At 46.9% G+C, this 20076-nt stretch overlaps 1 protein-coding gene across 1 annotated transcript in view; it reads right to left on the minus strand.

Moving 5' to 3' along the window:
* Positions 1–11785: 11785 nt before the first annotated feature.
* The window catches only part of LOC144818664 (uncharacterized), a 189568-nt gene continuing 181277 nt past the window's right edge, over positions 11786–20076 (minus strand). The window contains exon 5 of the mRNA XM_078676310.1: positions 11786–13530. Within this exon, the coding sequence (XP_078532436.1) occupies positions 13252–13530 (279 nt within the window). The 3' untranslated portion in view covers positions 11786–13251. The remainder of the gene's footprint in view (positions 13531–20076) is intronic.

A 20076-nucleotide genomic window follows, 5' to 3' on the forward strand; every position in this document is an offset into this window, starting at 1 on the left:
TATCACGGTGGTGCGCTTTTGTATTCCCTTTAATGCATATAGAGTGGATGATGTGGTTGGCCCCCTGTAGGGATAAAGGGGTGGTAATGGCACTGAAGGCCCTAGGTATCCACACAGCAGGAGACATGTTTACGGACGGGACTCTTAGAACTCTTTCTGAAGTGACGACCCAGAATGCTCGACCTACGGGTCTGCAGCGCTTTCAATTTCACAGAACCAGAGAGGCCTGGCGGGTACAGCTAGGGGAGGATTTTCAAGAATCCCAGGAGCTAAGGGAGCTTTTGTATGTTATCAAGACGGAAGTCCCGAGGAAAATGGTCTCTATACTGTATAAAATGGCAATTGCCGAGCGGGAGGCTGAATACAGCAAGGCTCGCCTGGCAGCGCGATTTAGGTACAGATATTGCCGATGACATGTGGCGTTATTGCTGCTCCAACACTAGGTCTGTCTCCCTGAATGGCAGGCATAGGTTAGTGCACTTCAAGTATATTAACAGGGTTTATCACACCTCGGAACGGCTGCATAGGTTTGGGCTGCGTGATAATGCTAATTGTGATAGATGTGCTCTGCAGGACGTGGGTTTCATACACTTGGCCTGGGAATGCCCGGGGGTACAGCAATTCTGGGGGGCGGTGTTTGAGGAGATAGCCAAGGTACTGGAGGTTGAGATTGCCCCATCCCCTGCGCTTGCACTGCTCGCTTATTCCAAAACGCTTCCCAAAGCACAGCGACGGTTAGTAGATATGGGGATGCTGATGGCGAAAAGGAGACTTGCTATGGGTTGGATGCGTGGTCCCCTCCCCACAATTGCGCAGTGGATCAGGGACCTGAGATACTGCTGTACACAATTGGAGACTTACAGTGAACTTCTACCACCCAAAAGTCGTCCCAAGAACTTCTGGCGACTATATCTGGACTACATTCGGCAACAGGGGCTGCTGACGCTGAGGAGGTGGTGAACGGGCCTGGGGGCTCCCTACAGGGAGGTGCAGTGGAATCAACGGCTTGTGGAGATGATAATTAGACGGTGTGACCGCTTTCCCTCTGCGGATTGTGGCTGTGCTAGCAGACACATCCCTGGACTCATAGAGTATTACATGGCTGGTTGAAAGTTGGGCCACACAGGCATGCTTGGACGCAGTTCAGGGGCGGGCACCTCGGGGTTGTTCAATGGTTTTAATAATAAAAAGTTGTGATTTCAACATTAGAAGATAGCCGATGCTATTAGGCACAGTGCTGGCACTAATACCAATAGTTGCTTGCCGCCCGACTCTCGGGATGTGGGCTGAAAGGCTGTGTATGTTTATTTGGAATGTGAATCAAAGTCATGGCTATGTAATGTGGGATAAGTTTTCTTTCATCTGTAATGTTGCTGTCACTGCAATAAATAAAACAAACAAAAAAAGGCTGCCGGAAGAATTCACCTAGTGTTGATAATTCCTGTAAGTTTCCCCGGAGAAGCGGCTCCTGGTCCTGGTAGGGGTGCAGTTTGCACCAACTTACTTTTCTGACATTTATTAAGGAAATCCCCCTGTATCTGCTTGAGGCGATTGTTGGACGAGTCATTACCGACTCATTGCGGAGGCTGCTGTTTATTGCTGCATGGTCATTAGAGAAATCGCCTATTCTTTGCGCTTTCTCCTTGGTTGTTGTCCGTGGGTAGTCCCGTTGGATGAGCCTGGTTCGGATCTTGCGGGGTTACATTACTGTGTCCTTTTCATGAGAGGTGAAAGGGAACCTTTTCTGATTACAGCTACACGCTGGCGCAGCTGCATTGAAGTACTCTTAGCATCGGCTGTATGAGATAATACAGCAAGTGGAACTAGACTAAGCGATTGCTTATTTAACTTACCCCCTTGGAATACAGCGTAGTTATTTTCTTTTACAGGTATGATAACGGGGAAGATTAAAGCAAAATGTTGACCTTTGATATAAGTACATGTTGTCTAAGGTGATAGATGCAGCTAGAAGGTCTGATCACTGTATACCTTTTCGTTACAGATCTCCTTCCCTGCTGATCCCTCCCTTTCCTTCCCTCGCCTGATCTCTCGAATGTGTCTGTAGTTATTCAGAACTTTGGGCTATCAGGAGGTGGACCCTATATAGCATCGTACGTCTCCGAGGATTATCGGACCTGACAATTCCTCACTGAGGAGCAAACAAAGGGTCGTGTTGACCTACAAGATACCTAAAAGATGTGGATAGGGAGCTACCCTTTCTGACAGGAAAAGGATTGAGATGTACTGTGATATGTCTTTATAGATATGATGAAACAGTGAACAAGTCCTGAAGAAGGTGCAAGATCAAAAGAGGCACCGAAACGCCGTCAACAGTTTGTTCCTATAACAATCTATTGATTAATAAATGTGATGTTTTATATGTTTGCGGAAATAATGCTAAAATAGCATTTTTTAAATATTGAAAGATTTTTTATACAGTGTTGACCTTCTGTAAACAAATGTGGATTTGTTTTTTATACAAAATTGTGTTATGATTAATTTTTAAAATTTTTACAAATAAATGAATGATAATTTTTAAAGAATTTTTTTGTGTATATGATGTTCTTCATGGTACTCCTGGGCCCGACATATACTTAGTTGTAAATTTGGTAACCCGTGCAATATTGCAATCCCCCCCATTGATGTAAACGTCCCATTTGGGATTTTAACACCACCCACGATCCATAAAATTCAGGAGAAGGAGCTCTGTTTTTTTATAAGACCTACAAGATACATCTCTCTCTAGTGTTGATGGGGAGTTATGGGTTGATGGCTCATGTCTGAAATTACCCGATAGCACTACACCTTGAAGGACTGGGTTCTTTAAGGCCCAGCGGTGCCAGGGAACAACACCTGAAACCTTGGTGGGTTACCTGCTCTGGCGTACAAGTGACAGAGACACGGGACACTTCCTTCGGCGTCAAAGATCAGCGTTTATTACTACAGGGATACAGAAATCGCAAGAAGTACAACATAGTGTAGGTTCTGAGAGTCTGCTTCAAATTGCATATGTGGAATCGCTCCTTTTATACACATTTTCGTCATTGCACAACGTAACGAACAAAAGGTTACAACTTAGTTCTCACAGTAAACTTCAAAAGAATTGCATTCATGTTTTCAGAAGCCCGGAACATGATTACAGTGACATTGCCGGTTCCCAACTGTAAAAGCACATCATCTCGCCATAAGGCACATTCCACTCTAGTTGTAAACAGGAGAAAGAAAGAGACAGGAACAGGTGCAAGGAAGACAGACAACAGTAACAGAAGAGTGTGGGGGCAATATCGGAAGCCTGATCACAGGATCAAAGGACTCAAACCTAACACATGTAAAGCTGAAACAATAGACCAACACGGCAGAATAAGCCTCAAGCTGAGCCATCTGCCTTTGCCGTGTCATTCCCCCGGTCGTAAAGACGACCCCAAAGAATATTCATCTTCCGCCAGAGCTTGGGAATCCCAGGGTCATGAAGCGGACATTGTCCCTTCGCTGGCTACGTGAGGGCAAGAAACAAAATGGATGCCGTATCTAAAATGGAACCCGAGGGTTCAGATGGAAAAACCCGTAAAGGAGACGAACCCTTCTAAGTAGTGTAGCGTAAACGCATACACCTACTAATCTCGTCATTTACGGTTCATAGATACCAAACTTGTCCATATCTGAGCATGCCCAAAACGTCGTAATGATTTTCACGGAACCTCAACCTGCTGACTATGCGATTACCACACTTCAGACAGTAGTTGAAACAGCTCGCATCCCACAGAAAATCTGCCCAAGCGGCCGAGCTGATTGCACTGACGAGAGCATGTGAGCTTAGTACAGACTTACTTGTTAATATTTTTATCGACAGCCAGTACGCTTTTGGGGTGGCACACAATTTGGTCGCTTGTGGAAAGAAAGGGGCTTCCTCACCTCACATGGGACACAGATAGTGCGTGGAGAATTAGTGCATAACCTTCTTACTGCCCTAACTTATCCTAAGAAAGTTGCAATTGTTAAGTGTAGTGCACACAAGAAAGTGACTGATAAAATAGGAGCAGATAATGCCTTTGCGGACCACACAGCCTGTGAGACCGCGATGCAGCGAAGCACCACGTCCATGTATGTGGTGAAGTCACAAGCTGAACGTTGGCATGATGCCAGGCAGGAAGTGCTGGACATGCAACAATCTGCCTCTGCTGACGAACTAGACTGATGGTCTAAGGAGAGAACACTGGATGATGAGGGCTGTTGGAGGAATAAACATATGACCAAATGGAAGTTACCCACAGCATACGTATACCCCTTGATTCACAGGGCACATGGGCCGGCACTTGTTGGTGCATCCTCAATGGCAAAACAACGTATGCAAGTTTGGGATCATCCTGATATTGCCGGCACTGCTAAAAAGATAGTTCAGTTTTGTCTGGTCTGTCTTCAGTATAATCCTGGAAAGGGAACGCAAACTCCAACAGGAGGGTTAGCAACACCAACTGCACCTTTTGAGGTCCTCCAAATGGACAACGGACCTCATTTTATTGGGCAAGTTGTAGAATATGTCATTAAAGGGTTGGGGATTAAGCAGAAATTTCATGCCGCTTTTCACCCACAGTCAGCAGACCTGGTGGAACTGCACCCTGAAATTGAAATTGGCTAAAATACAGGCTTCCACGTCTTTGAAATGGCCTGATGCACTGCCCCTAGCTCTGCTTTCCATCAGATCGATACCACATACATGGTCTGGCCTTACACCGCATGAAATAGTCTTTGTGAGGCCCATGAATATTTGGGGGATCCCTAAGCCCACCCCTATACATGATGTACCCCATGAGTTGATGAGTGACTATTTGTCCCTGTTTACTGACAGCTTGTCTACTATTTATCAGCAGATGTGGGAAGCTCTTCCAGACAGGCCACAGGGTGAAGGCCATGATCTGCGGCCTGGCGATTTTGTGCTGACGAAATTGTTTCAACGGACCAGTTCCTTGGCACCTCGGTGGCACGGCCCAGAGCAAGTTCTCCTGGCTACCAGAACTGCAGTGCGACTGACCAACCGGAGGAGCTGGGTGCATGCACCTATTGTCGAAAGGTTTTGCATGCCCTTGTGAGCCCAACTGTGCTGACAGATCACCGCAACATCCTGGTCACCGAGAGAGGACGAGCAGCGTCACCTGAAGGGTTTGAGGAAGTTTTCCCGGACCTTACGATCCCTGGTGCATCTGGGTATCTGCTTTGATCCAGGAAGAAAGACACTTCATCACAGAGACTGTTTGAGCTACTGCCCTGGGTGGTTAAAGACTGACTACAAAGGGGGGCAGTCTTTTAGTGAGTACTCGTCTCAACGTTAGTGAAGAAACTAACGCCCGCCCAGGACCTTAGGGCATCATCTGTTTTGTTGTTTGCCGAAAAGATGAACATGCCTGAGGAGAAGAAATCGAGTGCTGTGAAAATCTGTAGCAAATATACAATGTTCATCACTGGACTAACTCTGACTGCTGTCATCCTTGCTACCATCAATCAATCAGAGTACTTGTAAAGCGCGCTACTTACCTATGAGGGGCTCCAGGCGCTGAGGGGAGGGGGTGCCGCTACTGCTCGAAGAGCCAGGTCTTAAAAGTCTTCTGAAGGCGAGTAGGTCTTGGGTCTGCTGTAGGTGGGCAGGGAAAGTGTTCCAGGTCTTGGCGGCGAGATAGGAGAAGGATCTGCCACCGGAGGCCATTCGTTGGATGCGGTGGAGAGCAGCGAGGGCGAGGCTGGCGGAGCAGAGCTGGTGGGTGGGGGTGTAGAAGCAGAGTCTGCTGTTCAGGTAGGCTGGTCCGGCGATGTGGAGTGCTTTGTGTGCGTTGGTGAGGAGCTTGAAGGTGATCCTCTTGTTGATGGGGAGCCAGTGTAGGTCTCTCAGGTGGGGGGTGATGTGGCTGCGGCGGGGGACGTTGAGGATCAGTTGGGCGGAGGCGTTTTGGATGCGTTGTAGTCGTCGTAGGTGTTTGGCTGGGATTCCTGCATAGAGTGCGTTGCCGTAGTCCAGTCTGCCGCTGACAAGGGCCTGTGTCACCGTTCTTCTTGTTTCGGTCGGGATCCACTTGTAGATCCTGCGGAGCATGCGGAGGGTGTTGTAGCAGGAGGAGACGGCGCTGACCTCTTTAGACATGAAGAGGAAGGAGTCGAGGATCAATCCTAAGTTGCGTGCCTGGTCGGTGGGTGTCGGTGTTGTTCCCAGTGTGGTCGGCCACCAGGAGTCGTCCCAGGCTGAGGGGGTGGGTCCGAGGATGAGGACCTCCGTCTTCTCCAAGTTCAGCTTCAGACCGCTGCTCCTCATCCAGTCGGCGACGGCCTTCATTCCCTCGTGGAGGTTGGTTTTGGCGGTGTGTGGGTCCTTGGTGAGGAAGAGGATGAGCTGGGTGTCGTCGGCGTAGGGGATGATGTTGAGGTCGTGATTGCAGGCCAATTGTGCGAGGGGGGCCATGACGGTGAACAGTGTTGGGATGAGCCATGGGGGACGCTGCAGATGATGTTGGTGGCTTCGGATCGGAAGGGTGGGAGGAGGACGCTCTGGGTTCTGCCGGAGAGGAAGGACGTTGTCCAGTTGAGGGCCTTCTCTTGGATTCCGGCTTCTTGGAGACGTGTCTTTAGGGTGCGATGGCAGACCGTGTCGAAGGCGGCTGACAGGTCCAGGAGGATGAGGGCTGACGTTTCGCCATTGTCTAGTTGGCGCCTGATGTCGTCTGTGGCGGCGATGAGGGCTGTCTTGGTGCTGTGGTTTCGTCTGAATCCGGACTGGGACGGGTCCAAGATGTTGTTGTCTTCGAGGTGGCGGACCAATTGTATGTTGGTGATTTTCTCGATGACCTTCGCCGGGAACGGGAGCAGGGAGATGGGCCGGAAATTGATTTTGGCGTGCTTCCAGCTTTCCGGGAATGTCGCTGTTTTGAAGGAGATGTTGATGACCTTCAGTGTAGTTGGGGGGCGATGGCTGCGTCTGCTTTGTTGAATACGTGGTGTGGGCACAGGTCTGATGGAGATCCTGAGTGGATGGAGTTCGTGACCTTGCGTGTCTCGTCGTCGTTGACGTTGGACCAGGATGTCAGGCGGTTGGTGCTGGTGGTGTTCGCGAGGGAGGTGGAGTCTGGTGTAGTCGGGGCGGTTATGGTGTTGAAGCTGTCGTGGATGTGAGCGATCTTGCGGTGGAAGAAAGTGGCTAGCGAGTCGCACAGTTCTTGTGAGGGCGGGATGTCGTTGGCGTTGGGGTTGCAGAGTTCCTTTACGATGCTGAAGAGCTCTTTGCTGTCGTGTGCGTTGTTGTCCAGGCGGTCTTTAAAGGAGGATCTCTTGGCTAATCTGATCAGGTGTTGATGTCTGCGGGTGGCGTCCTTGTGGGCTGCGTGGTTGTCCGGTGTGCGTCCGTGGAGCCATTTCTTCTCCAGTTTGGAGGTCTGAAGCTCATTGGTGAACCAGGTGGCTCTCTTGCTGGAGTGTTTGTTGGAGGGTTTCTTGAGCGGGTGAGGGTGTTGGTGCAGTCGTCGATCCACTGTTTGAGGTTGCGGGCTGCAGCGTCTGGGTTGGTGGGTGGGTTCTGGGCGAGGGTGGTGATCAGCTGGTCTTCGGTGAATTTCCTCCAGCAGCGGCGAGGCAGCTGTTGGGTGTGGTGGTGCGTGGTTGGTTTCTTGAAGGTGGAATGGATGCAGCGGTGGTCGGTCCAATGGAGTTCAGTGGTGTGGTCGAAGGCGACGTGGGTGCCTGTGGAGAAGACCGGGTCAAGCATGTGGCCAGCGGCGGGGGTGGGTGCGGTGACGAGTTGTCTGAGGCCGAGGTTTGCAAGGTTGTCGATCAGGGTAGCGGAGTTTGCATCGTTGTTGTTCTCGAGGTGGAAGTTCAGGTCCCCGAGGAGGATGTAGTCCATGGAAGCGAGTGCGTGGGTGCTGGCGAGGTCGCCGATGGAGTCGCTGAACTGGGCCCGGGTGGGTCTGTAGACGAGTGTTCCTCTGAGGGTGGTGTTGAGGTCGGTGTGAATCCGGAAGTGCAGGTGTTCGGCGGTGTTGAAGGTGTCGTCTGCGTTGGTGGCAACCTTGAGGTAGGACTTGTGGACGATGGCTATTCCTCCTCCGATTCCGTTGGCGGGATCCCTGTGGGTGATCTTGTAGCCATCCGGGATGGCTATGGCGATGTCGGGCGCCGAGGAGTCGTTCCACCAGGTCTCGGTCAGGAAGGCTACGTCTGGGGCGGAGGTGTTGAGCAGATCCCAGAGCTCGATGGCGTTTTTGTATGCAGAGCGGGTGTTGAGGAGTATGCAGCGGAGGTGGTTGGGTCCAGTCCTTGGAGGTTTGGTGGCTCTGTTGTAGGTGAAGCTGCAGGTGCGGCAGGAGAAGGGTCGGTGGGTCCGTTTAGGGGTGGCCTGGAAGCAGGTGTGGTTTTGGCCGGTGTTGAGTGCGTGGAGGGTGCTGGCGTCGTAGCGGAGTCTGGTATCGTGGCGTTCGTGGGGTCCAGGGGTTCTGTGGCTGGGCGCGGACGGGCTAATCTTAGGCGCGCCTTCGGCGCATCTGCTACGCGTCCGTGCAGCGGATATATGGGGAGGTGGGAGGGAGGAGCAGCTGGGAGGCGGGAGCAGCGAGTGGGCAGGGGGTGGGGCCGCAGGGGTCACAGCGGTGGGGAAGCAGTGGAACACAAGCAAAATGGGGCACAAGAGGGGACAAAAGTGGTATAGAAGGCAAAGGGGCACAAAAGGGGGGGAACGGGTGGCACAGATCACAAATCGGGGCACACAGGCAGAGGGGCAGAAAAGGGGGGAGAAAAAACGAATGGCACATAGCACAAAACGGGGTACACAGGCAAACGGGGCGAGAAAGGGGGGTAAAAACGAGTGGCACAGATCACAAAATTGGGTCACAGAGAGGGGGAGCAGTGGCCCAGAAGCCAGAGGACACTTAAAAGCGGCAGCAGGGGCACACAGTCGGAGCTGTGTGGAGGGGGAGCGACCTACCAGGAGGGTCAGGGGTCGCTCACCTCATCGCGCAGGCGTCCGGCATATATGAGGAGGTGGGAGGGAGGAGGAGCTGGGAGGCGGGAGCAGCGAGTGGGCAGGGGCGGGGCCACAGGGGTCATAGCGACGGGGAAGCAGTGGAACAGAAGCAAAATGGGGCACAAGAGGGGACAAAAGAGCGGTGAAGAAGGCACAAGGGGTACAAAGGGGGGGAAAAATGGGTGGCACAGAGCACAAAAACGGGGCACCCAGGCAGAGGGGCAGAAAAGAGGGGAGAAAAAACGAGTGGCACAGAGCACAAAACGGGGCACACAGGCAAAAGGAGCGAGAAAGGGGGGAAACGAGTGGCACAGAGCACAAAAATGGGTCACAGAGAGGGGGAGAAGTGGCCCAGAAGCCAGAGGACACTTACCAGCGAGTTGGCAGCGGCAGGAGGCAGACAGTCGGAGCTGCGTGGAGGGGGAGCGACCTACCAGGATAACCCACAATAATGTGGGTTGTAGAGGAAGTAACGCCGGCCCGAAACTTACTGACTGCTACTACTCCTGTCCCCACAGAACATTATTACTTCACTCTTCCCTATCATGAAAAGAAGCACCGAATGTCATATCTCAATAACACTTTCATACAAATGTTGCATCATACTCATAATGCTACGAACACTACCAACTGCTGGGTATGTGGAATGATGCCATTCCCAAAATGCATAAAATAGCCACTGAGATACATCAAGACTCAGGAACATGGACTTGAGCTGGATGGTCCTGGAACTTATTTTCTGTATGGGTTCTGAAAGTATTGTCGGCCTTATTAATAATTTTTGCAATTCTCGTCTCTTGTTGTTTATATATTCAACGTGGGCCAATGCGCTGTTCCCTCTGTATTTCCACTTGTACTACTAGTTTACCATCTAAAACGAATGTCCAAATGTAAAGGCCCATTCAGCAATGGAACGAGACATCTGTGATATAATGCTAATTGACATCCATGATGTTTATCGTATCCCTTTAAAAGCATAAGAAAATGTCTTAGCTTATGCTAAAAGGGTTGTCTGTGGAAACGTGTAATATTTTACTTAGCATAAGCTACAGCCATTTTGGCTGTGTTGTCCATTTAGTTTCCTTCATAATTCTTCTTTCCTCTGCTGCTCGTCTTTTCACTATGCTTGAGTTATCTATTTTAGTTTACCTCCTGACATGGCTAAGCAATGTACGTGCTGGGGGGTTGTACCTGCCAGTACACCTGGTCTCAGATGTTAACTGTTGACCATTTACTGCTGCCATAAGCATTTCTGCTGCCCCTCCCACTTTGCTGACCAGTTAGTCATTCATCTGTCATTGTTTGTTGATAGCTATTTCTAAACTTTTTCTTTCCATTTCTGTTCACATGCTTACATGTACTTCCTCCTTCAACAGATGAGAGTGTTGTGTGGACAACGGTCCCACTCATGAGTGATTAATAAACTTATTATTTTATTTCAACTCCAATGCCTCTCTTTTTGTTAGTCATTGGAACCCGTGGACGATAGGGTGACCATGCACCAGTGTCCCCCTAAAAGGTACATTTCCACAAAGTGTTCAAATATGTCTCAATAAACAACGTCTGCCTGTCTATCAGTGTATATTTGTGTTCCTGTCCGTGTTTGCATCCAAGCCTCCTTGCTTTAATGTCTGCATCTTTCAGTCCCAATGACAATGTCCTTCTGCAATATTGTCTTTGTCCACAATCCCTTACTACATCATCAGCTTCACTTTGTAACCTTCATGTTCAGAGTTCAGGAATTTGTGAATAGTGGTCCACAAGTCAGAGATGTTAAGAGTCGTAGGTGCTATTTATCACACCCGATTACTAAGGACAGGAGTTTGTGCAGGGGTTGGAAAATATCAACCCACTGGTAATCAGGGCCTTAGTCTTTGTCTCCCTGTCCAATCTTGATCTCCTCGAGCCAGTGTCTCTGTATTTTTCCTCTCCTTGAACGGGTGCATGTGTCTTCCCATCCCTGTGTCTCCCTGCACCACTATAAGTAAAGTTGGTGTCAATGGTTAGGTTTTATTGTCTCAGTCATGTCTCCTCGTCTAAATATGCATGCTTTCTTGCTTGTGTCAGGTTGTTTCAACAAAATCAGCAGCCCAAGTTTCCAGGTGTTTGAATATGTCAGAAGAGGTGTTGGATAATATATCCGGTCAGCTGCCAATCTGGATACCTATGCTGCCACTACTGGGGAGAGTGTGAAAGCCTCTAGTGTTGAGGCCAACCGCAAAACATTACCCAGAGCCACCACTCCAAGCCACAGTTCAGTTAGCAGGTTGGTTGAAATGCTACTGGGAAGATTACGCCGAAGCATCTGAGAACAGCACAGATTGTAAAATAAGGCACCTAGATTCTCTTATTTGGGAAATCAATTAGTTGAACACCGAGTTCTGGTGCAACATACTATTATTGCCCAGGAGAATTAGTAATGGCGGACAGCCCATAATCAAAGAATTGTAAAGAGTTCCCTCTTTTTATTGGGTAAACTGTGGAAAATCATGTTGGAATCCTACTGGTCACACAGCCTCTAAGGAAGGAGGGTAACAGCAGAGTACACACAACACAATTCTCCAAGCTACCCTACCCACATATATACTAAGCCTTTAACAGGGCAGACCATCAATGTGGATGTGTTTCCTTGTCACGCAAGTCACTGAAATCTGATACAAGAGACAATTAGTTAACTAATGTCAGTTACAGTGGGGCAGTAATGCCTAGTCAACTCGAAAATTACCTTCATAACCATGAATTTCTTAAGGTCAACAAACAAGTTAAATAAAATCATAAGTGAAAAGTGGATGATATTTGACCTGCAATTTATTAACAAGGTTCAGATGGTATAAAGTAAAAGATAAATGTACGATTTACTAAAACATCTTGCAGCATATTTCTACTTAAATTGTAAACATATTTACAAGAATCTCATACGGAAACAGTAATATAAGGCATTATTTCCTTCATTATTTGGGCATGTGAGATACGAGTACGGGTTACCACACAGAGTAAACACCACACATAATACAATTATGAAAAAAATGCACCAGTGACATAAAAAAAGGATTAGATTAGGATTACTGCCATATAAAAGATGTGTGTAACAGATTAGAACTACAGGAGCAGGAGGGTATCCACAGATTTTGCCAACAAATCCACTCTGAGACTCATTACAATCATGCTTAATGGATATATCATGCTTTGTGGTCAACTATTCAAAAAGTGTAAAACGATTTTCTTTTTCACTTCAAAGTTAAATCTGCAGTACATGGTTTACGAAAAATAAAAGTGAGGAAACACAGACGTGATTGTGTATGTAGACTTGTGATTGCACAGAATTGTTTCCAAAACAGCACATGTCATAGTGCTCCCAACACAAAGCCCTTAAGATGGACTGTTGGTCATCTGAACCACGTATCCAGCATTAATTGACATTTTCCGGAGCCAATGGTCACTTGTTTGCAACATGTAGATTGAAAGAGACAAATTCTTGATTGTATAGTCGCAACACATTCCAATACCTACAATATTAACTTTCCTGGCTATCTGAGTGCCCTGCTTCGAAACAAAAATATTAAAAACACATGCTGATTTTTAATCGTTTAACTTACAAGAGAAACCAATTTGTCTTGTCGAGTACAAAAACAACCTGATTTACTTAAGTGCTATAGATAATGAAAATGAACTGGCAAGTATAATAAAAGCAGCCAGGATTAATATCCACCCATTTTGGTTATGAGAGGTAGTCTATGACCATTCTGCAGTTCGTTTGCATGATTACAACGTCATTCAATCATATTCAATCTTGATTTTACAGCAAGTGAGAAATTAGTATCTTAAATAGCTTCATGCTATTCAAAAACGGGTTCAGGAAGCAAACCATGGACCATATATATCTATTGCCTAATTTCAAAGTTACTAAGAGTGCCTCACAAAGCCTCAGAATTCTACCAAACATAAGAAATTATCTATCACCTGCCCTTCTGCAGTCAGTCTACCTTCACAATCCTTGCCTCCCGCAGTATGACGGGTAAAATAGTAATGACCCTGCACAGGTCCAACAGCAGAACTATGTATGATAAGACGTAAGGTTACTTGCACAAGCTACACTTGATTGAGTCACAAAAACAATATGACAAAGGCCAGTATATTATTGATCTATAAACTAAATGAACTTTTGTAGAAAGTATCTCGCGGTCAGGGGGAAAAGCTGTTATCCTTATAGATCCAAAATGTTATGTTCCACAAAATACTGCTTTATTTTTTAAGTTTTAAGAGGCCCCGGATTTTTCCTTTTCTCGGGGCACTCTACCCAGACTGTAGAACTCTGTGTTAGGACGCATGTCAGTTAAGTGAGCAATACGGTTTGACAAAGCAAAAAAGGCAGAAACCATGGCTATGTCCCAGGCGTCTTCACGGTCGAAGCCATGCTGCTCCAACTTCTTAAAGTGCTCCTCGGTTATATTCTCACAGCGAGTGATCAGGAGAGCGAAATTCAGCATTGCCTTTTCTCTTTCTCCAAGCTCAGCCAGCTCCCAATTTATGATAACCTACCAACGAGAAACAGATTGCTAAAGGATATTCACACACAAAAAACATGATTCACATTAATGAACTATGTTCAAGGTTTAAAGGCCACAATTAAATACCTGTGCTGTAAGTTGATCCTATCAAAGATAAACACAACTACGCCTCACAACAAAATAATCTACTATAAAATTGTAACAATGTTTAACACATGAAAAGGGTCAACATATACTTTAAGTCTCACATAACGTGCAAAAACAGCAAGACTCTTGTCCAAGGATTTCCAGATTTTCTGATAACTGGAAAGGGGTGGCGTCTGTGGGGAGTGGGGTGTCCGTGTCCCACATCTCCGATACATGTATGGTGTAGCATTGTGTTGTCTTCTCCCTTCAAATGATTGCAGCAGGACATGCAGAATCATCTTTCTAAAATGTCTTACTCATGTATAACATTAGTTCAGTGCAAAGTTATTAGAAACCCTGTACAATAGGGCTTCCACATGAGTGTGTGAATGTGTGGTGTGTGTTTGTGTGTGTCTGTGTTGTGTGTGTGATGTGTCTGTGTGTGTTTTGTGTGTCTGGGTGTGGTGTGTCTGTGTGTGTGTGTGTGTGTGCGTGTCTGTGTGTCTCTGTGTGTGTCTGTGTGTGGTATGTGTCTGTGTGTGTCTGTGTGTGTGTGTGGTGTGTGTGTGTGTCTCTGTGTGTTTTTTCCAGAGCCCCAGGACAGCACATCCATGTTATCCAGTCATGTCTATGAACAGTTCAAGTGACTAGTAATAGTTTATTAGTTAATGAAAAGTAAAAACATGTAAAAAGCGTGCATCCAACATATTTACCAAATTTAATAAGCGGTGTGAAAACAACATTGCATTTCCGCCTAAAAAAAATATCCCAGTTAGAAAAGTCAACGGCGCATTTCAAGATTAAAAAAAGTTACAAATCACAGCCAGAGAACTTGCCCATGCAGATGTATTCCGTTTGAAGAGAGCTTGGGGGGTGGGGAGTACCCTTTGGTCTGGGTGCACAATCACATCATGAATTCTCAATGATCTTAATTAAGTCTGTTGGCAAGTGGTGCAGTGGAGCAGAAACGGTGCTTCCGTCTCAGGATTTTTTTATTTGATCATGTGCCTGCTATTGGTGGAAGAATCTGTAAGATGGCAACCTATCCTGCTAATCCTATTAAAGTAGTAAGCGTGTTAACCACCCATTGTCATAAGTGACGCCTTCCAATCTTGGCTTTTGAGCCAAGACCACTTTGCTTCTGTGGATCCTAAAACACCAGAAAGCAAAGTGCTGTTTGTCACAAAGCAGGACTTAATGAAGGTGTCACTGATGTCAAAGGGTCACTTGAAGATGTGAAGTACTGCGTCCCTCCTTTCCCATAATGCTTTGTTGCACTTAAACTGTACCACTAGCAAGTATTATGATCCGTGACCAGTTTTGAAGCCTGCATCTCTGCAGTGATTTCAAGAAGAACAATTCAAAGAAAAAAAGGTCTAGTCTAGTTCTGGACATAGGGGCATTGGTCTCTACTCGGTTTTAACCAAATTGGGCCTCCACTCAGTCTCACTGATAAGCCCAGCCCCCATGAGAAGCTAAAACTCTACTCCTGCCATGGCTTCTTACCTTAATTCAGCCTGCCTCAACCTCAGATACAATGTCACACTACAGCACAGAAGAACATTGCCAACTGGGCACTGGGGAGTTCTGTGAGGTCCATATTGTTCTGTGAATAATAATGGGGTTTAAGTCATTTTCTCATGTGTTTCTAACTGCTTCCCATGCACACATGAGGATTTTTGCTATTATTTGCTGATATCCTTTCAATTGTTTCGGGCTCCTCCTATGAACCCCTTGGCTTCTGTTTTCTTGCATAATCAGCATTTGCTCTCTGTGGTTTGGAACAAAGTTGCAACATATCTAAGAGGAGGCTGAGGTGCAGGACCTCATATATCTAACAACTTTAACCTAAAGTCTAGTTTAACCCAGAATGTGGGGCAGATGTGGTTGATTTCATGTAGCTTCAAATATTGCCTTTGACGCACCGATATGGACCTACGTTCTTTGTGGAGGTCAGGAGTTTGGAAGAATGGGTTTAAATTTGGTTGCATGGTTTCCCCTTGTCTGGTTGCTTGAGGATGTTGATGGCACTTTTGCAATTATTTTTTGTATTGTATTGTAATTGCTTTATATAGCACTCACTACCCATAACGAGTCATTGAAGCGCTTTTTCAGCGAGTGGCACGCTTCTCCGGAACCCATAAATGATTAGTGGTGAATTAGTATAGTGAAAATTTGAAAGAAATTTGAGTGGTGTAGATGTTAGTCAGTTATTTGCATTGAGAAGGATAGTGGAGGGATAGAAGAAGGAAAAAGGTTTGCACTTATATAGCGCTTGCTACCCTTGATGGGGTGTTAAAGCGCTTTTTTGGCGAGTGGCACGTTACTTCGGAACCCAGAAAGGAATAGTGGTGAATTAGTGTAATGAAAATATGAAAGTAAGGTTAGTGGTGAATATGTTAGTCAGATTATGTGGATTGAGAATGATAGTGGAAGTATGGAGACTTAGGCACTTAGCACTGTGTCTTTCTTTTTCTTACTTTATCACAATTTTTGTCAACGGTTGGCAGTCGCTGATGATGAGAACCTGAGGATGCAGGCGAGTACCAGTCTGCAGACTCCCATGGTGTTACTCCCGTGAGGCACTGCCAATCGTTTTTCACTTTTTTTCCTTTCCTACTTATGTTTGGTCATTTCACACTGTAGGGTGGGATAGACCACGGGGGGCAGAGCTCACAGACGCAATTAGTATAATGAAATATGCAAGTCATTTTTAATAATTGGAGTGGTGGATATGTTATTCAATTATTTGGATTAAGAAGGATACCGAAGGGGTAGAAGAGGTAAAAAGGTTTGCATTTATATTGCGCTTGCTACCCCTGTTGAGGTGTTAATGTGCTTTTTTGATGAGTAGCATGCTACTCCGGAACCCATAAAGGATTAGTGGTGAACTAGTATAGAGAAATAGGAAATTTATTTGAGTAGTGGACATGTTAGTCTGTTATTTGGATTGAAAAAGGCTAGTGGAGGGAGAAGGGAAGTATTTTGAATTTATTTTTGTTTTGTTGTTTTTTTGTTGTTGCTATACACTTCATTACAAGTGGTTATTCCCCAGTAATGAGGGTCAATGTCCAGATCTTGCTGCTTACTGCACCTAAATGCCATCTTCCGGGTTTCCCCTGATAGATATCAGTAGGTTTGGCCTGAAAGCATTTATGAAGGGAACATGGGTTTCATTCCAAAACTCCAATAAGTGTGGTTCCAGGAGCTACAGCACATAGCAGAATTTAATGCAAACTTGTAAGGAAGGCAAAGACAAACTTATCTTGGGAAATTTTTCAGACAGCATAACATTGAAATTTCTCAAAACTTTAGCAGCATAAACAGGATTTCAAAAATTCTAACTTCATGTAGGGCTGATATGTGGTATGCACTCCTTGCAGTTTTAGGCAGTTTTTCTGAGTCCCCAGATAGATCATGCAGTGTGTGTGTGTTCTCCTTTGCACTGCCGGTCACCGGTGTATTCAACTGTGTAGTCTTAGACTGTGTCATGTATGTGCATATAACGTGCATGATCGAGGTAACTATTAGCAGCGATACGACGCGTCTCTCGGACCTTTTTCAAGTGCTCGCCGTCTTTTTTCCCTAGCAAGGGGGGCGGCAATCTGAGGGATAGCCCCGGGCGCCACAAGCTCTAGCTACGCCCCTGCATCGGCTCCATCCCCAGATTATTTTTCGCCATTAGGGAAGTGATGGAGCAAAGAGATAGTGATGACCACGTGTGTTTGTATCTAATGCTAATAACACTGGAACAGATAAAAGTAGCCGGGGAGACGGGTGGTCGTGTGCAACTCTGCAGCTCTACATGTTAAGAACAGATGCATACTGGTAAGTAGCATTTTCCGTTAGAGGCATATGAGCTGCAGATTGCACACTGTGCATAGATTATATAGCAGTACCCACACAAGCGGCGACCACCTCTATCTGTTGCAGTTGTTTGAAACAGTGTTTTAAGTACAGCTTGGCCTACAGTAGGTTGTTGTTTTGTTTGCACATCTACACAATAGTGTTTTGTGAATGTGTGCGGTGTAAGCCATGTAGCTGCTTTGTAGATGTCTTCTTAGGGAATGTTCCCTAGGAATGCCATGGAAGCCCCTATTTTTCTTGTTGAATGGGCTCTTGGAGGAACTGTCAGTGTACGCTTAGCTTTCTGATAACATACTTGGATACACTTAACGATCCACCTGGCAATACCCGCTTTTGATATTGGGTTGCCTTTATGTGGTGGTGAAAAGGATACAAAAAGCTGGTTTGTTTTCCTGAAGCTTTGTGTTCTCTCTATGTAATATAGTAACGCTCTTTTGACATCTAAGGTGTGCAGAACTCTTTCTGCGTCTGTTTGTGGCTGCGAGAAGAAAACTGGCAGTTCCACAGATTGGTTTAGATGGAACGGTGAAATTACCTTTGGTAGGAATTTAGGGTTTGTACGAAGAACCACCTTATTGTGATGCATTTGCAGAAAATGTTCCTGGATAGTAAATGCTTGCATTTCACTAACTCTTCTTAAGGAAGTAATGGCTACTAGGAAAGCCACTTCCATGTGAGAAATTGCAATTCGCATGTGTGTAAGGGTTCAAATGGAGGTCCCACGAGGTGTGTGAGTACTATGTTTAAGTTCCACACTGGCGAAGGTAGCATTCTTAGAAGGAAATATTCTTTTGAGACCCTCCATAAAAGCTTTAATGGCTGGTACTCTGAAAAGAGGCAGGTGCTGTCTGTTTTGTAAGTAAGCTGCAATGGCAGCTAGGTGCAACCTGATAGATGTGTAGGCTAAATTACACTTTTGAAGATGTAGTAGGTAGCCTATAATGTGTTGAATGGATACATCCAATGGATTCAATTTGTTTGTTTGGCAGTATATAACAAAGCGTTTCCACTTAGCAGCATAACATGCTCTGGTGGTGGGACGCCTTGCATCCTTGATAATATTCATACATTCTTATGTTCAGGCCCATACAGGCCACATTTATTTATCTGTAACACAGCGTTAAGCCTACAACCTCTCGTAGAGGCCGGCCGCGTTTGCAATAGTTCTTATGCTTGCGTATCAACTGGAGGCGGCTCAAAGCCTTAACACAGCGGCGTGCCTACAACTCTCTCAAGAGAGCCGGCCGCGAGGCGTATGGAGGAGTAAACAAAAGCTCAGCACACGCAGGCATACGCCCGTTATGCATGGGAGGTAGGTAGCAGGCAACTAGCCCAACTGTAGTAAACAGCCCAACAGGGCACAACTGTCTCAGAGCGAGACGAAGGCCAGAGTGGCAAGTAGGAAGAAAGAAAGAAGACGGAGCAAGAGAATCTGAGGTCAGGGAGTAGAGAGAGGGGAAGGGATAGGGATAGTGGCTGTGGGTGGCGTGTCTGGGGGCAAAGTGGGGGGGGCATGCGCTGCAGCGCGGGACCCCGTAGTGTGCCTAACACTCAAGGACACAGCCGGGCAGGATCCACAGGGGCAATAGCGTCCTCAAAGAGGCGTAGCGTGCGGAGTCTAGGGGGCATGTATCGTGCATGTTGTATCGAACAAAGGTATCGCACTAGGGGTTTCCAAACTGTTGTAAAGCGTGTGTCTCTCAGCTGTAGCCTAGCCGTGAGCAGTTCCAGTGAGAGTACCTGCCAAAGGCGTACAAACCAGGATGCTATGGGCGGCGCTTCAGTACGTTTCCAATAAAGGGCTATGAGTTGCTTAGCCGCACCTAGCATGTGGAGTGCGAGTACCCAGTCGCTGCGGGTGAGTGCCTTAAGTGTGCTAGGGTGAATGCCGAGTAGTATTGTGGATACTTCTTCAGGTAAGGGGAAACCCAGCACCCCTCTGATATGGCTAAGTACCTCCTTCCAAAAGATTGTCAAAGTTGGACACGCCCACCATATATGCACACAGTCACCAGTCGCAGAGCTACATCTCCAGCACATCGGCGAGACTCTAGGAAACATTTTGCTAAGGCGCAGCGGAGTGTAGTACCATTGGGTGAGCAATTTATAGGCATTTTCCTGCTGCGGGACGCTGCGGTATCTGGGTCCCACACTAGGTTAAAATCTCCACCCAGGATTGTACGCGGTTCCTCAGACTTGAAGTGGGCCCTCAGGAGTGACTGGAGATATTTGTCCTGCGACTGGTTGGGTGCGTATACATTACCTAGGGTGTACTGTATCCCCCCCATCTGCACCGCAACCCGGAGGAAGCGCCCATCACTGCTCTTGTATGGTTCGGTGGGCCCCTGTCTACAGCCCGCTCCACACAGGATTGCCACCCCCGCCGTCTTGGTGTCAGCCGACGCCCAGAATTGTGTGGGGTATCTAGGATGTGCCATGCGCTTAGTGTCCCCCCGTAGGAGATGCGTCTCCTGTAAAAATATGATGTCGGGGGAGTGATGGAGAAGGTAGCGCCATATCTGGTTCCTTTTGTTGGGGGAGTTCAGCCCCTTGACATTGAGCGATAGGATCTTTAGGGGC

The sequence above is a fragment of the Lissotriton helveticus genome, chromosome 2_1, assembly GCF_964261635.1.
Source record: "Lissotriton helveticus chromosome 2_1, aLisHel1.1, whole genome shotgun sequence".
Lineage (NCBI taxonomy): Eukaryota > Metazoa > Chordata > Amphibia > Caudata > Salamandridae > Lissotriton > Lissotriton helveticus.